Source organism: Haemorhous mexicanus, chromosome 13 (genome assembly GCF_027477595.1).
Source record: "Haemorhous mexicanus isolate bHaeMex1 chromosome 13, bHaeMex1.pri, whole genome shotgun sequence".
In the NCBI taxonomy this organism is placed as follows: Eukaryota; Metazoa; Chordata; class Aves; order Passeriformes; family Fringillidae; genus Haemorhous; species Haemorhous mexicanus.
The window spans coordinates 19,698,186-19,713,707 of NC_082353.1; the positions used below are offsets into that span (position 1 = coordinate 19,698,186).

The 15,522-nt window shown below is 51.6% G+C and overlaps 1 protein-coding gene across 2 annotated transcripts in view; it reads right to left on the bottom strand.

Annotated features, from left to right (window-relative positions):
- PCSK6 (proprotein convertase subtilisin/kexin type 6) overlaps window positions 1-15,522 on the bottom strand; it is a 33,680-nt gene that overhangs the window by 1,767 nt on the left and 16,391 nt on the right. Inside the window, exons 8-20 of one of the 2 annotated variants that reach the window (XM_059858652.1) lie at window positions 13,235-13,447; window positions 11,777-11,877; window positions 10,109-10,212; window positions 9,519-9,636; window positions 8,476-8,664; window positions 8,086-8,222; window positions 5,996-6,175; window positions 5,317-5,419; window positions 4,561-4,757; window positions 4,039-4,126; window positions 2,841-2,932; window positions 1,455-1,584; window positions 349-461 (exon numbers count right to left, since the gene is read on the bottom strand). In XM_059858652.1, the coding sequence (XP_059714635.1) occupies window positions 349-461; window positions 1,455-1,584; window positions 2,841-2,932; window positions 4,039-4,126; window positions 4,561-4,757; window positions 5,317-5,419; window positions 5,996-6,175; window positions 8,086-8,222; window positions 8,476-8,664; window positions 9,519-9,636; window positions 10,109-10,212; window positions 11,777-11,877; window positions 13,235-13,447 (1,765 nt within the window). The remainder of the gene's footprint in view (window positions 1-348; window positions 462-1,454; window positions 1,585-2,840; window positions 2,933-4,038; window positions 4,127-4,560; window positions 4,758-5,316; window positions 5,420-5,995; window positions 6,176-8,085; window positions 8,223-8,475; window positions 8,665-9,518; window positions 9,637-10,108; window positions 10,213-11,776; window positions 11,878-13,234; window positions 13,448-15,522) is intronic. The other variant, XM_059858651.1, reaches the window with a different exon arrangement.

Genomic DNA, 15,522 nt, shown 5'->3' on the forward strand with positions numbered 1-15,522 from the left:
CAGTGTTGGGGGAGCCAGAATTGAAAAGAAGTTGCTTTTTAAGAGCATCTTTCACATGGTTTTAATGAAGGAATAAAGAAGCTTTGCAGTGAGTGGGAGAATTAGCCCCAAGACTTAACTATAACGAAATACAAGTGCTTGGATATGTTTGAGCAACAGGCAGATATCCAGAAGCAATGCCAGGTGAGCCGCCTGCCCCCCACAGCTGGAGCCCAGCCCGTTGCAGCCATGCCCCAGCAAGCCCAGGAGCTCCAGCACTTTTAGCTTTAAATGGTGAAGGGAATCCCCCAAAACCTCCCAATTTTGCTACCAGGAGAGCGCTACTGTGCCAGCAGTTCTGCCACTTACCATTGGTACAGGTTTCATTTGTGACACAGGAACCACCAAGGAGGCTGTAACCTTCCTTACACCTGAGGCAGTTTCCACTGGAGCCCTCACAGGTTGAGCAGTGGTCATCACACCTGGGGACAGAGACCTTGCTGTGGCCTGAGCCAGCACCAACACCCTGGTCAGGCCACCCTGAGTGGGCTGTCAATCAAAAGGCATCTGCTGGCACTGTGACAGCCAGACCAAACCAGAGGATGTGGAAAATGGCAAATTTGAAGCTTGAAACATTATTGAAGCCCTGAGTTTGGTGAGGCCAGCTCAATGCCCAGTGACAGCTAGTGCCAAAAGGCAAAAGCTTTTGGGAAGATTCAGTGGGACATGCACCTCACCTCCCAGCCATCCCAGCTAGAAAAAGATCTGCAAAGGGAAACTGTGCTGCTCTCATCCATTTGCTCAAAGAGCTCAGCACTGTGCTTCCTGTCTGGGGACAGTGGCTTGTGGAGACTGTGCCTGAAATCTCTGGGAAGGGATGCTGGTCCCTTGTTCCTCCCAGATGAAGAAACAGTGCAGGTGAGTGAAACCCCAGCGGGCAGGGATGGCGCTGTGTGTTCCCAAGTCAGCTTTAATCCTTCCCTTTCATGTTTGCTTTCATGGGGCTGAATCCACTCCCACTCCCCACTTAAAGCTCAGAGCTCCGGAGAGAGTGGGAGCAAATTGTTGCCTCCTGGCATCTCCCTGTCTCCCGCACACAGCCCTGTGCTGGGCCAAGGAGTGGGGAACACTCCTCCAACCTGGCCACGGGGCAAACGGAGCAGGTTTAATTGAAAGCTGGAATATTTATCTAAATATTGCTGTTCCTCCCACACCTCCTCCAGAGAGCCCAGGGCTGAGGCTGAGCCCCTTCCACCATAGCCCCAAGACACCTTGGCTGGCTCTGGCAGGGGAGCGTGCGGCTCCACTGCTCTGAAATCTACAGGGCAGGGGCATGTGGGGTCCAGCCCCACAGCTGCCCTGTCTCCCTCATCCCTGTTTTAATTTCCATCAAGCTGAGAGCTGTTTCCAGCATGATCCTATCGTGGCTGGCAGTGCTCCCCATCAGCCCTGGCTTTGCGCTGGTGGTTCTGTACCTCTTGCAGACTTTGTTGGGCAGCCCATGGCTGTCAGCAGGGTAGAAACCCTCACGGCAGGTGGGGACACAGCGCCAGTGGGGTGCAGAGCCCTCGGGGGTGCAGGGGGCACAGTCCTCCTCGCCTGGCCCTGTGGGGACAGGGAAAAGGGAAAAATGGCACCTGGGTGGTTTTGGAGACAGTGCAAGCGTGGCCACAGGCACACATGCGATGGGGCACCAGCTTGGCTTTGTCTTGCTCACAAACGAGATGCTTGTTGTGCCACGGGGTCCCACTCATGTGCTTGGCTCCCACCCCAAACAACTCAGCCTCCATCCCAAAAACCCAGCTGGGACCCAGTGTCTGTCTCTCTGCAGAGCCAAGAGCTGCCTACCAGGGCTTGGTGAGGAAGAGCACATCAAAATCCCCTCTGGGCCATCAGCCACCACTCCTAAGCATGGTTTGGATTTCCCCAGGGTGGAAAAGAGGATGCTGAAGTGGGCCAAGGAGGAGCTGGAGAGGGAACATATTCCAGAGAGGAGCTGGGAAAGCAGAGGGACCCGCTCTGATGCCTGTGTGTTGTGGCTGGACAGCAAAGCTCAGTGATGGAGGTGGTATCATTAAAGGGCTTCCATGCACCAAGCTTGAGAAATGGTTATGCAGGAAAAGGAGGAAAGAAAAGGCTGGAAAAATAATTGTGGTGGAGTACCTTCACACTGACTGGAATAAGAATTAGAAGGGAAATAATTTTCTTCAGGGATTAAGAGCCCATTCCCTTCTAGCCTTGCCAACAAGATCAATAAATATTTTGGATTTAGACTAAGGCAATTGCCCATGTATGATAGAAGAGGTTCATGCCACTGAACATGGATTGCCTAGAGATCATATTATCATCAGATCTATGACGATTTCGAGGGCAGACGCAAACATTAACAATGGAAAATAATTGGACTTGCAGGAAGCAAGAAAGGCAGGATTTAAAGGGAATGCTGAGCAATTTGAGGCAGCTGGGGGAAGCCAGGAGCAGCCAGCCCAGCACCGTGGGGTGGCTGGGATAACATGGGATAACACAGGATAACACACCTCAGCTGCCTGACATTTTTATCCGCTGCAAAGCCACCTTCCATCACTCCAAGAGGGTTTTACAGCCTCCCCCGCAACCTTATTAAACTGAAGCACCTGGCTTCGAGGAGATCGAGAAATAAAAAATGGCTCTAATAAAAATGTAAAAACTCCCCTAAAAACCTTTCCAGCATGAACATATACCTCACAGGACATGCTGGAGACTTGGGATTGCTTTCCCTCAAGCACGCTCTGCCTCGGCTCAGGGTGGGTACACTGGGGATTGGCACCTGCTGCAGAAGGGTTTGGGGTTTTGCACGGGATGCTGTGGGGCCAAGGACATACCTGTGCTGGCGGGGCAGGTCTCGCACCGCTGGGCCTCCCGGCTGAGGTACATGGCAGGCTGGCACTCTGGCACACAGCTCTCCCCTGCCAGGCTGCCAGAAAAGCAGAGAACATTTGCACCCAAAGCTACAGGGTATGGGGACTCAACACAGCCCATTCCCATCTCCTCATCCCCCAGTGTCCTACGGCATCCTCAGCCTGCAGCGCAGGAGGTGTTGGAAACCCAGCTAGCGTTTTAGGAGAAATTAAACTCCTGCCTGGACCAAAGGGACAGCTGCCGGTTCCTTAATTAAGTATCCAGGAGGAAATAGAATTTTTTTTTTTCCCATGGGCAGCCAGCCAGGCTCTCCTGAAGACCTTTTGCACCAGTGAGGCTCCCTGGAATAAAAGGAAATTGGTTCAGCGCTGTGGCTGGGCTGGTGCTGCTTCGCCGTGGCAGGGATGATTTGAAGTCCCGGCTTAAAAGGATATTGGGCAATAAAAAACAAGCACCGTGTGGATTATGTCTGACAAGTGCCTCCACTTGTGCTTTTCTGAGGGAGTAGATAATCTTTTGGCAGTGGGAATTTCTTTGTCTGAGCGAGCCCCACAGCTACACCATGGCTCTGGCTCACTTACAGTGCCTGAACACTGCAGACTGCTATGGGATTGTACTTCCATGAATAATTGGGGACAGAAAACAGCCTCTCCCTAGTGCTGACATTGGGCTCTGTGTCCCACAGATGCCATGGGGCCAGCAGCAGTGGCACCCAGTTGTCCTAACAGGGTCAGGGCTGCCCTGCCTGCAGGGCTGGAAAATCACTGTCCTGTACTAGCCCCACTCAACAGGTACATGAAATAAAATTTTCAGCATGGATGAATCTGAGGGAAGGGTTTCTGCATTTGCAGGGAGTATTCTCAGCCTCCCTGAAGCAGCTCAGGCTGGTACCAGCTCTACACAGCACTTACCCACCACCCTGGAAAGAGCTGGGGAAAAAGAAATTAAATTTAAATCACGGTTTTCAGCTAAGAAAGAGACGCTAATCACCACCTTTAAATTCCCAGACCTCCAGCACACTGCACCACAGCTGCAGCACTATGGAAGCAGGATCTCTGGTCTTGAACTTAATTCACTCTCTAATTTCCCATCGGTTTTCCCAAATTTAAACCACAGGTATGAGTGCTGCAGGTATGAACTCCTCCCATGCTGGTGTTTTACCTGAATCCCTCTTTGCATGCTGTACATTTGTCTGCTTCGCCGACACATTTTTTACAGCTTTGATGACATTTCAGACAGCGTTTCTGACCTTTCAAAAAACAAAGCAAAGCAGGGAGAATAAAATCTGGACTGTGATTTGCAAGCAGCAGTAGGAGCTGCAAAGCCCCACTGCACCCCAGCACCAGCTCCCCAGGGTGGAAAGGCACATCCCTCCCCAGCAGATCCCTGCTATTGCAGGTGACCTTATCTGTCGCCGCTTGCTAAAAAGAAATATGCTTTGCAAGCAGCCAGGATCATTAATTAGCGTTCTAATTAAGAGCTTTGAGTTGAGCACCTCTGCTTTGCACCACCCTCTGAACACCCAGAGGTTTCCCTCCTCCCTTCTCTGTGCAAAGTGTGTCAAGAGGGAAATTCAAAACCAATACTCAAGAATCAAGGTGTGTTCTCCACCCAGAGCACTTAAAATAGAAGCAACCCCTGCACATCTTCATGCTGCAACTCGCAAGTGATAAACATCCTTACGTTCCTCGGCGTAGAACCCAGGAGGACAGAGCACCACGCAGGTGCCCATCTCGGGGTGGTGGTAGAGGTTCCTCTTGCAGGCCGTGCACTGGCTGGGTCCCCTCCCGACGCAGCGCTCGCAGCCCTTGTGGCACCGCCGGCACCTCCGGGCGCTGTTGTCACCGAAGAACCCAGCGGGGCACGAGCTCACGCACATCCTGGGGAGAGGGAACCGGTGGCATTGAGCTTTGGTGCCAGCACTGGTCACCTCCTGCCTCAGGCACCCCCCGTCCCCTTGCCTGCAGTTTTTGGGGTGTTCCCCAGCTTTGGCAGCAATTGGAACTTGTTTGCTTCTTGTTCTTGTGATTTACAGTGTCTTGGAAGTCACAGCTCTAATACGGAGACAGGGAATCTCTTGTCCCAGCTGTAGGCAAAGTTTCACTGTGCTGTCCCAAGAGACTGAGGAATGGAAAGCCCAGTTCCTGACAGTTCAGCTGGCTGTCACTTGGGTGTGGGTGATCCCAGCCAGTGAAGCCAAAGCTTCTTCCCCAACATGATTATGTGGTCAAGGTCCTCCAGGACTCTCCAGCTCCATGTCTCTACCCCACTGTACCCTAATTCAGGACAGGGATCCTCACACCTCCTCCACCCATTTAATTTCTCATACACTTCTTTTTCTGTGCAAACATCTATCACCCACACTAAGCTGTGAGACCTGAGGAAAGGTGCTGCTGTCAGCTGGAGACCCCATGGGGACACCCCACCACCACCACTCACCTGCCAGTTTTCACACTGCCCAGGCTGTAGTGGATGCAGTTCAAGCACTGGTCAGCATTGGGGCCATCGCAGCCCTGGTCACCACACTCAGGATGGCACGGACCTGAGGAGGGAGAGACCAGCTCAGTATGGGAGAAGCTGAGCACCATCCAGGCACCACTGCCAGGATGCAGGATGCCCTGAGCACACCCTCCCCGGAACAATGGACACCTGGACCCTTCCCCCGTCTTATTCTCTATGCTATATCTATTAAAGTTCAAATTTTATCCTATCTATCCTATGGAGCTGCATGGCTTTGGGTGCTTGTCTTTCCTGCAGCTCATTCTTCCCAGAATGAATCCCATCCTTTGGCTGAGCACTGGTGCAAGAGCAGCTTTGAAAGAGGGACCTGCTCCTCAAGGAGCAGCAGAGACACCCGCCCCTGCCTGTGCTGGAGGAGGGAAGGTGGGCAGAGGAGCTTTTTTTACCCCTCTGACAGCTGCACCACCAATTTGTGGCTGGGACGGGGCATTTTCCTACCTTCTAATTTCACCATCCTGCTGCCCTGTGCTGGCCACAGGCCCTGCTCCTCCCAGCCCGCCTCAGCCCCAGGCAGGATCAGGCCTCGTGGCTCCCTCAGTTTTTATCAGGGTTTTCATTTTCCTGGGCACTCTGCAAGGGACAACGTGGCAGTGCTTACCCGCGTACTCCTCCTCCTCCTCAGCCACCTCCACCTGGCTCTGCAGGAAGGCGGCTCTCGACGGCTCCATCTCCGACGTTGGCACTTCCAGTGACCTGCCCCGGGACTGGGGCCCACTCAGGGCAGTGTAGGGGTGCTCGCCTGTCCCATAGAAGATGAGGCTCCACTCCTTCAGCTTCCCTGTGGGGCAGACACAACATCAACCATCCCGCTCCCTGTCTCCCCCATCTCTGGATGACCCGGTTTTGGGAGAAGCAGGAGGATGGACTGGACCATCAGGGTGTCACTGCTGGCACAGCAATACAGAAGCTAACAGTGAATACCCAGAAACATTAATGAGCCCCTGAGCTTCCAGCCCACACAAATGCAGCTGTTTAAGCCACTTACAATGGATTTTTAATTCCGTAACTCATCCGAGGAACTGTACCATCACCCAGTCTCCAAGTCCAACACTGGAGAGAACCAGTAATTTTAAAAGCTCCACAATAGAGGATTATTTCTCTCTGACAAAAGCCACCCGGCACACACTGGATTATTTCTTGCTGCTGTTGCTCCAGCCCTCTCTTTGCCTGACACAACAGAAGTCTGAGCTTGGCATCCCCCAAAACACTGTAGTGCACCTGGTGAGACCCCCCCAAGGCCTTACACCCACACCTAGACCCTCCACAAGCCACATGGCTTTGGGGAGAGAGTCCAAAAATGCTTCTGCTTCTTTCCAACACTGTTTTTCTTCCAATTCCCCATCAATGCGAGTCACTTCATGCCTGCAGTGTGCTCGGCTTTAACTCCTAATCCCTGTGTTACCAGGAAGGGCTTAAAATTTGCAATACCCAAATCCCTTGGCTCTCCCAAAGGCATGAGAGGACACACCTGCTGCACTGAGCAGTGCTGGTGTGGAGCCTGCGAAGGGCCGAGCTCCAGCAGCATCAGCTGGGGAAGTACCTTTGCCAAAAGAATTGAATTTGTTTTAAATCTAAAATATCCTGCGTGAGGAAAGCCCAGGCTGCACAGCGCTGATGTGGGGGTGCAGCAGTACCAGCGACATGACACTCATAGTATTTAATTTATATTAAATTAACCAATTTAGTGGTATTAAATTAACTTTAAATACTCATTTCTGCTACAAGCTGGGAGCATCTTTCCTTTTTCCTCCTGCTGTGCCCTCTCTGCTTCAAATCCAGTGCAGACTTTTTGAGGGGATGACTTAATGCACTCATTTTCATTTTGTTTTGCCAAACCCTGATGCCCATGAGGGGCTCAGAAACACCAGCCACAAACTGTGAATACCAGGGCAAAAGCAGCTCTGTGGGCGCTTTGCTGCTGCTCTCCGAGTTCAAAAGATTTGGGGTGAAGGCAGCAAACAGAAACACTTTCTGTGCAATGCACCCCCACGTGCACCTCCCGCCAGAAAGTAGCGTGGGAGAAATTTTTAATATACTCCTGGCTTCCTATCAATGATTGTGTGGATTTAACACCCCCACAGCACACGCCAGCCCCAGGCAGGATGCTTCACGTCCTGCTGCCCCAGCCAGCGAGGCGGGGCCGGATCCTGCCCACATGGCTCCTGTGCTGGGAAGGGGTTAGGGAGCAGGCAGCCAAGCTGGGGAGGGGGGACACAGCAGGGTTGGGGACATGCAGGGGGCCAGGCTGAGCCCAGCCACCCCCCACCAGCATGATGGCAGTCCAGGGAGGATGTCCATCCGTCTGCAGCCTGAGGGGCATGGTCCCCTTGCGCTGTTGCACAACCAACCCACATGCCAGATGTCCCAGCAGCAAAGCAAAACAAACAAACAACAATTACAGCTCTTGGGTTTCCTCGTTTTGACTCATTACAGTTTAATTTTGGAAACCTGGCTCTCGGGTGCAGCCAGTTTACTGCTACTGCTTCTGCTGCGAGAAAACCAGCTTCCAGCTCAGCCAGACCAGCAGCCTCCTGCATTCAGAGCTAACATTTCATTCCCATTTTGAAAATCTGGGCAATACAGTTTTGCTAGAGACCATAAAACTCACAGCAAAATGTATAGCCAAGTGAAGCAGCCTAGAAAGGGATTTGGGAGCAGGAGGGCTTGGTGGGCACTGGGGATCCTTACCTTGCACGGCGGGGTTGCGCACTTGGGATGGCGTGTCGTGGATCTCCAGGGTCCACTCCCCCGCCGCCCGCTCCCCCCAGCAGTGGACAGTCATGAACTCCCAGCCCTTGAATCCTTCATTGGAGTGGTCAAACACCCTGCAGCGATAATGCCACACACCAAGAAATGTGACTTTGAATGTCGTATTTTATCAGAAAAGGTAGATGGGTTGAAATCCCAAATTGAGGATTTTAGGGATCTCTGCACGCACACACCCTTGCACAAAGCTCCCCTGCAGCTGAAACCTGCTCATGCTTCCCACCTTCACCCCAAAACCCAAGAAAACTTACAGCAACCCCCTAAGGAGGTTGCTGCCCAGCCCAGATGCGCCCAGGCTCAGGCTGCTCTCACCTCCTGGCGAGGAGCTGTGACCGTGTCCCGGCCGGGGAGATGAGGCTGATCTGGAGGTCCCCCCGGCGCGGGTGGGCGATGCTGAGCCGCACCACGACGTGCTCCAGGTACAGCACGTGCTGGTCCCGCTGCTCGGCGCAGGCGCTGCTCAGGGTGCTGGCCCGCAGCACGTGGTCAGCTCGGATGTACCTGCCAGGGACAGGGCACGGCATCAGGATGGAGACAGAGTGCCCCTGGCTCCCTGGCATGGATGCCCTGTTAGATGAGACCCTGGTCTCCTGCTGCTTCACAGCAAAAATTATCATATCTGCCATTGCAATTCCCAGTGTCCTAGCAGGGGAATTTGCTGAATTGCTGGATGGTAACCAGATGAGTTTGAAGTGCTTCGAAGATCTATGCCTTATGGGCTGCAAGGGCGCTGCTTTATTATAATTACGAGTGCAGCACTCCACTTTGGGCTGTAATTAGTGTCTGTATCAGATAAATAGCTTCATGAACACACTTGGCTCTGCACTCATTCCTGTTTTGCATATGCAAGTCTCTAAAAGACTTTTCTGATTAACAACTCTCTTGCTCTACAGCCAGGCATTGGTAAATGAGGAGTCACTTGGTCAGATCCCACTCTTCACCCAGTAGGGACTGACCTACCAAGGATGAGATGTGAACCTGAGCTGGAATTCAAAGAGAATTTTAGGGATCCCTGCACGCACACACCCTTGCACAAAGAGAAGAGAACCAAGACACTGAAAATTTGGTAATTTTTGCAACAAATCACCAGTTTTTGATGTCTTCCATCAAGACAAAGCGTGCAGTGTAAGGGTGGAGAGACCAACACATCTCTGGTCACATAGGACCCACCAAGCAGGCAAGGTGGGTTTGGTCTCTCACTGTCAGCCCTCAAAAATTCCCTGCTGATCACTCATCTAGGAAGCAAATTCTTGCAAAAGGGGGAAAAAGAAAACACCCACTGTCAAAGTTGGCCCTGGAGAGCCCTAATGGGACCTGCACTTCACTGAGCCATGCGCAGACCCCACAACACTCACTTGGGCACCCTGTCCAGGCTTCCCACGCAGACGTGCTGGGGAGGAACCATCCTCCACTTCTTGGCTTCCACCACAATAGCGTCAGCATCCACCAGCCCAAAGCCATATAGATGGCTAACTGGAAAGAGAGAAGACTCAGAAACCCTCAGCCTTCCCAGCAGGGATCAGGAGCTCCTCCTCAGCACTTGGTGGAGCATCCTCCAACCATCAGGGAAGGTGTGGAGTTGACCCCATTGGGGTATAAGGTGTTTCAGCACATGGAGCTCATCACCCTGGCCAAGTTACACCTTAAATCCACGCTGACACCATGGAAAACCCATTGCTGGGAGCAGCCCAAGGAAAGTAGCAAGAAACTCTGCAGCTCAAGAAAGTCTCCACCAAACAAGTTTTCCAAATCTCTGCCAAGCAAGAGTTCCAAGCATCTCACCCCATGAATTACTGCCCTCTCCTCCCTGCACTTAACAGCCCGAAGGTAGGAGTGAACCCAATAGTGGCCACCCACAGTGAGTTGTTCCCATAAGTGAAGCTCTGGAGACCTTTATTTTCCCTTGGCTGGCCGTTCTTGCCCTGCCATCCCCACGGCCTCTCACCTTTATGCCCCGCTCCATTGGTTTTCCAGTCGGGTGCTCGTAGGTGCCCCGGCCGCGAGGTTTTGACCAACAGATGCTGGACATCCCTCCAGGTGAGCAGGGGGCTGAAATGACATGTGGTTCATGGGGTGGCTCTGCTGCTCCCAGTCCTCCCAGCAGCAGCAGGTACCCCACTGAGTTTAAAAAAAAAAAAAGGCAAAAACCACAGCAGCCACCCCTCTTTCCTGCTCGAAAAAAAGCAAGACTTGATGATTTAAATGCTGACAGCCTGCCACCACTTGAGGTGCTGAGCAGAGTGGTGTGCCCCAAGAAGGGATGCCACATGCCCATGGGAATTTTAGGATTTACTCCTGGATAAGGCCATTTAGCTCTCAGGCTTTAGGGTAGAAATTAAGCACATCTGGAAGGTTTTCCCCTTTTTTTTTTTGAAGGAGACAGGGAGCAAAGCTGAGGCAGCATCATGGGCTCAGCAGCTCGCTGCTACACAATGCTGAGCAAACCTTCCCTTTAGAGAAATAACAGCAAAAAATTGCTGGAAATAAAACCTGGGTTGTTCATTAAATAGAAAAATTAAACCCAAATCGCCTCTACCTCCCCAGGCTGGGTTTATGTGTTCAGAGTGCTGGACACTGAGTGCTCTGTGCTTCTGAGCCCCCTCATGACCCCAGCTCAGGGAAATTGCTGGAGAATTTTCCTCGCTTTACTTACAGTCAGTTGTTCAGCATCTCAAGCTGGGATTTATATTGCTCTCGAGCAACATTTAAAGAAAGAAATTCAATTTATTCTCTGTTGTCATAATGGAATGCCTGAGCACCAAGCTCTGGTAGTTAATGTTGCGGTTTATGCCTCAGCTAAACTATTCAAAAATTACATCTAAAGCTTTTAATATATTTGTAATGAAAACTGCATCTCCGGAAATGCTCTCACCCGACCTGGGTGTTGGGATTAAACCAGACAAGGAGGAATGGAGCCACAATCACCATCCCTGGATGAGAGTGCAGTGCTGCCCTGAGGCTTATTCTTATTCTCAGCCTTTATTTTATTTCCACTCCATAAAAATAATAATAAGCTCATGAGAAGACACTCCATGAAGCAACACAGGGATGCCCAAAGGCTCTTCCTGGGCTGGGGGACCATGATGGAACCAGGATGGGACTGGGATAGGGACAAGAGGAAAAGAGCATCTTGTTTGAACTAGGGGTGTTCAAAAAATCTAAAATCAAAAATCACTAAAAATCAAGTTCTGTGAGTTTTTGACATTATGAAAAAGCAGTCTTTTTCCCCCAGAAATGCAACACTTGCTGAAAACCATCACTTCTGCTGACATTTCCCAATGTCTCTGATGTTTTCTGACTTTTTTTTCCCGGGAAGTATTTATAAAACTCCCGTTGGAGCTGGCTGTCAGCAGTTTCAGTGCACCTACTGAAAAGCCTGACTGATGTCACCAACCCCAAACTTTTCAATAGATGACAACACGTGAAGAATTAGATCAATGAAACACCTGTGGGAAGATCAGATTCCAAACAACAACACTGCCAGCAAGGAGCCATTTAAAACAACTCTGTCATTTCAGTCACTCTGGAGGAAACAGAACTGCCTTGTTTCTTTCAGGTTGTGCTCACCAGGTGCTAAATGTGGGAAGATTTCTCCTGACCAGGTCACACTTACTTTGCCTCCAAAGCCAAGGCGATGATGCCCGCGACCATCGGGGCGGACACGGAGGTGCCGGTGTGGCCGTCGGTGCAGCGGTGCCGGAGATCTGTGGTGACCTGGGAGAGAGGAGCTGCAGCCCCCAAAGTGCTCCCAGCATGGGCACTACCCCATCCAGCACCCCAGATTTGCTTGGGATGTTGCCAAAGGGGAGATAAGCCTGCTGGTATCCAACCCCTGCCACGACTCCAATGCCATCAGAGGGCACAGAGCCCCAAAAATGGGCTGCAGATACATTTGGTGCATGAGAAAACACCCCTGTACTTACATCTTCCTTTGCTCAAAGGTGCAAAAACTATTTGAAAGGGGAAAAAAATCCCTTTGGGTGTGGATCAGCTGGAGGAAAATGTGGATAGAGCAATGTGAGCTGGTGTGGGTACACATGCAAGGGTGCATGTTGAGCTGGGCCGTATTAAACACTTTCCTTAAAGCCTCCAGCTTCTGATCTTGAACAAGAATTGACATTTGCAAAGGGGGAAAAAATGGCATGTAAAGCTTTTTTCTTTTAAGACAGAGCATAATGTTTGGGTACCAAAAATTTGGAGAGGAGGTGGGGGGCCAAGAGATGCTTTCTCATTTTAAAAGGCTCCTAAGTTTTGAGTTAATCTAGTGATTTCTGATGGGAAGCTGGTTTGGGTTTTTGCCCAACAGTGCTCCAGTAGCACTGGACTGGGACTGGCCACAGCCATGCAGACACTCCGGGTGTGCCATGAAAATGGCATTTGCATTCTGTTTTCTGGCTGGAAATTCATCTTTTGGGGGTCAAAGAAATCATCCTCAATAAAAAAAAAAAAATTATTTACTTGTTAAAAAAAAGCCCACACAATTTTTGGTCAGAGGACCCCACTTGGGTAGAAATCCCCAGACTGGGTAAGGTGCTGTGTTGGTGTGAGATGTTTTACTTCCCAAGATTCAGAAGATGCACAGGGATGCCAGTAACAATCAGCCACGCTGTGACCAGGCCACAGCAGCTGTTGGGACAGAGCAAATATAGCCTGGGTGGCAGGGAAAACTGCACTGATCCACATGTGCATACACTTTCAGGCAGCTTCATGGCTCCAGAAAGTCTCATCTCCCAGTTTGGGGCTGTCACTCCCCTGTTAAATGCCTCAATCCCCCCCTTTTTTCACTTTCAGGCTAAAAATTCTCAAAATTCACTTTTTAAAAAAAAATATATATATACAGTCAGGAAGCACCTTGGGGAACAGGTAAATATTTACACGGGTATTTTTGCAAACCTCCAGCCCTTTCACCAATTTACCAGGGAAAATGTGACATCCCTGTGCAAAAACGAGAGCAAAACCCACTGCAGGCAAAGGACAAAGCCTAGCTCTTACAACTGAGCCATCACCCAGCCCAGCCATGCAGAAAACACCCAGGGGATGCTGCCCCACTGGATGTTGGGGTAAAACTCACAATCTTCCGCTCATAAAAGGCGCCGCTGCTGTAGGTGGTGGCGAGGGTGGAGGCACATTCCTCCAGGTACCAGGGTTTGTAGCCATTCTCAGTGGTGCTGCTGATGGAGATGGTGTAGATGCTGTTGGTGTAGCCATCACAGGAGCAGTAATCGCCCTCTCTGCCGCCGTTCCCCGACGCCCAGACGAAAATGGACCCCAGTCCCCTGCGACCCTGCGGGCACAGAGGGCATGGAGGGTTAGAGGAGGTGTTTGCCCAGGCTGAGAGGTCATCTCAGCATGGGGAGGGGTTAGTCTGGTGTTTGGGTGTTTGGTTAGGGTGGAAGGATGGGTCCCAGCACTCAGCCCCCTGTATCAGTCCCCACTTGTGTCCCTTGGCTCAGTCAGTCCCAGGCAGTGACTCCCAAAAACCCAGCAACAGGATTTTGGCATTTTCAATGGGGGAAAACATCTTGGGTACTCAAAGTCCCTGGACCTCAACATGGTGCTTTTAGGGATGGCCCTGCAGGAAGAACTGACAGGGAACTCCCAAACTCCAAAGCCTACAAAGCCCCTCATGACCCACCAAAACCACCAGAATCCTTCTCCCAGCCTATCCTTTAAGGTTTCTTTTGCATGTCTTTTCTTTTTTAACTCCTACCCTTTTCTCTCCCCCCATCACTTGGCTGGAACCTCTGATAAAGCCATCCCCACTGGGTACAGCTGTGACCCCACTGGGAACTGGGGGTGGGAGGGGTGTGCCTGCTGCCCAGAGCTCCCCAGAGCCAGGGGAAAATCCCACCTGGCAGCAGCAGCTGTGGTGCCAACAAGGGGCCCCTAAAGAAGCCAACACCACGGGAATGAGCCCCATTCACTCCTCCATCCAACCCACTGCAGGACACCCAGGAACAACCCAGCCCTGCGGGGGTTCACAGCAAGGTGAACATCCTAAAAAGGAGGATTTTTGGTGAGCCAAAAGGGTTAGGGGCAGGAAATGAAGTGGCTGGTTCTCTTCCGTGGCCCGTGAGGCAGGGCTCTCCGGGGAGGATGGAGTGCTGCCGGGCTTGGCAGGCGTGGGAGCAGCGGAGCAGCCCCGTCCTCCCCGCGGCTGCTCCTGCCATGGAGAGATTTCGGCGCTCGCCTGGGCAGATCTGGTGTTTACCTCCCTCCCACTGCTCTGTGGCAGCTTCCTCCACAAAAAATAATAATGACAACAATAATAATAATAATAAAGCAGCTTTGCACTGAAGGAATTCGCTGGGATTTATTGTGGGCTTTAGGTGCCGGGGGGAGCAGGAAGGTTTATTACCTGTCTCACCCCCCTCCTGGGGCAGAGGCTTTCTGAGCTGACCCTGCCTCTGGATAGACAGTCTAAGTCAGGCTCTTACTTTATGAAAGTTTTCATTATCTGGGCTGCCTCCCAGCAAAACTGGGTGGGTATTTCCCTAGCAAAGATTAGTGGAGCTGTCTGGAGCTCTGCAAGAAAAAGTGCAATTGCCAAGGGAATTACTGCCCCGCTCCGCGTCACGGAGAGCTCGACCCAGCTTGCCAGCCCACCAAGCCTGCTGCTGGCATCTCCCATCCCACTTTCCAGGGTTTCCTGGATCTCCAAGGAGGCAGCATCCCAGCCCACACACTTGGCACACATACAGAAAACGACCGTCCAGCTCACCCACACCAAAGTCAAAACACCTTCAAGGATGGGTCCCACTGCATGCAACCCAAGCTTTCCCAAATCACTAATTAGAGGAATGAAACCAGACACAATTGGCCAAGCATCTGGAGATGGAGCAATGATTTTGATTGGGATCAGAAGACTGGGAGCCGAGACCTCCCTTTCATCCCTCACCCCGAGCGTCGCACCCACGGGACCCAAGGAAGGCTCAGACCTGCTCCAAACCCACATCCCCTGATGCCCAGGCAGGGCTGCACTGGGGGAAAGTGGGTTTGGAGACAGCACGGTCACATGAGGACATGAGCAGGCACATGAATGACACTACAACAATGCACAGCTAACACCTGACAGCATTTCCTGGTGAGCAAGAGCTCACCACATATTGCAGCTCCTTTGGATTGGAAAAATCCATTCTTTCCCTCTGGTCTCAAACAAGGAACAATCAAGATATCTGTAAGCAGACCCCAAACATCCAGCTTCTTAATTTGCCATCCTTTTAAGACAATGCAATGCCAATGAGGGTCTCCTGGCTGCTATAAAGCCTGAATCTGGGCATCATTTAAACCAGGGAATCCCTCCCTGGCCAAGCTGGGGCTGATCCAGCTCACCCCAGCAGCTCGTGGGTTGGCTGTGGG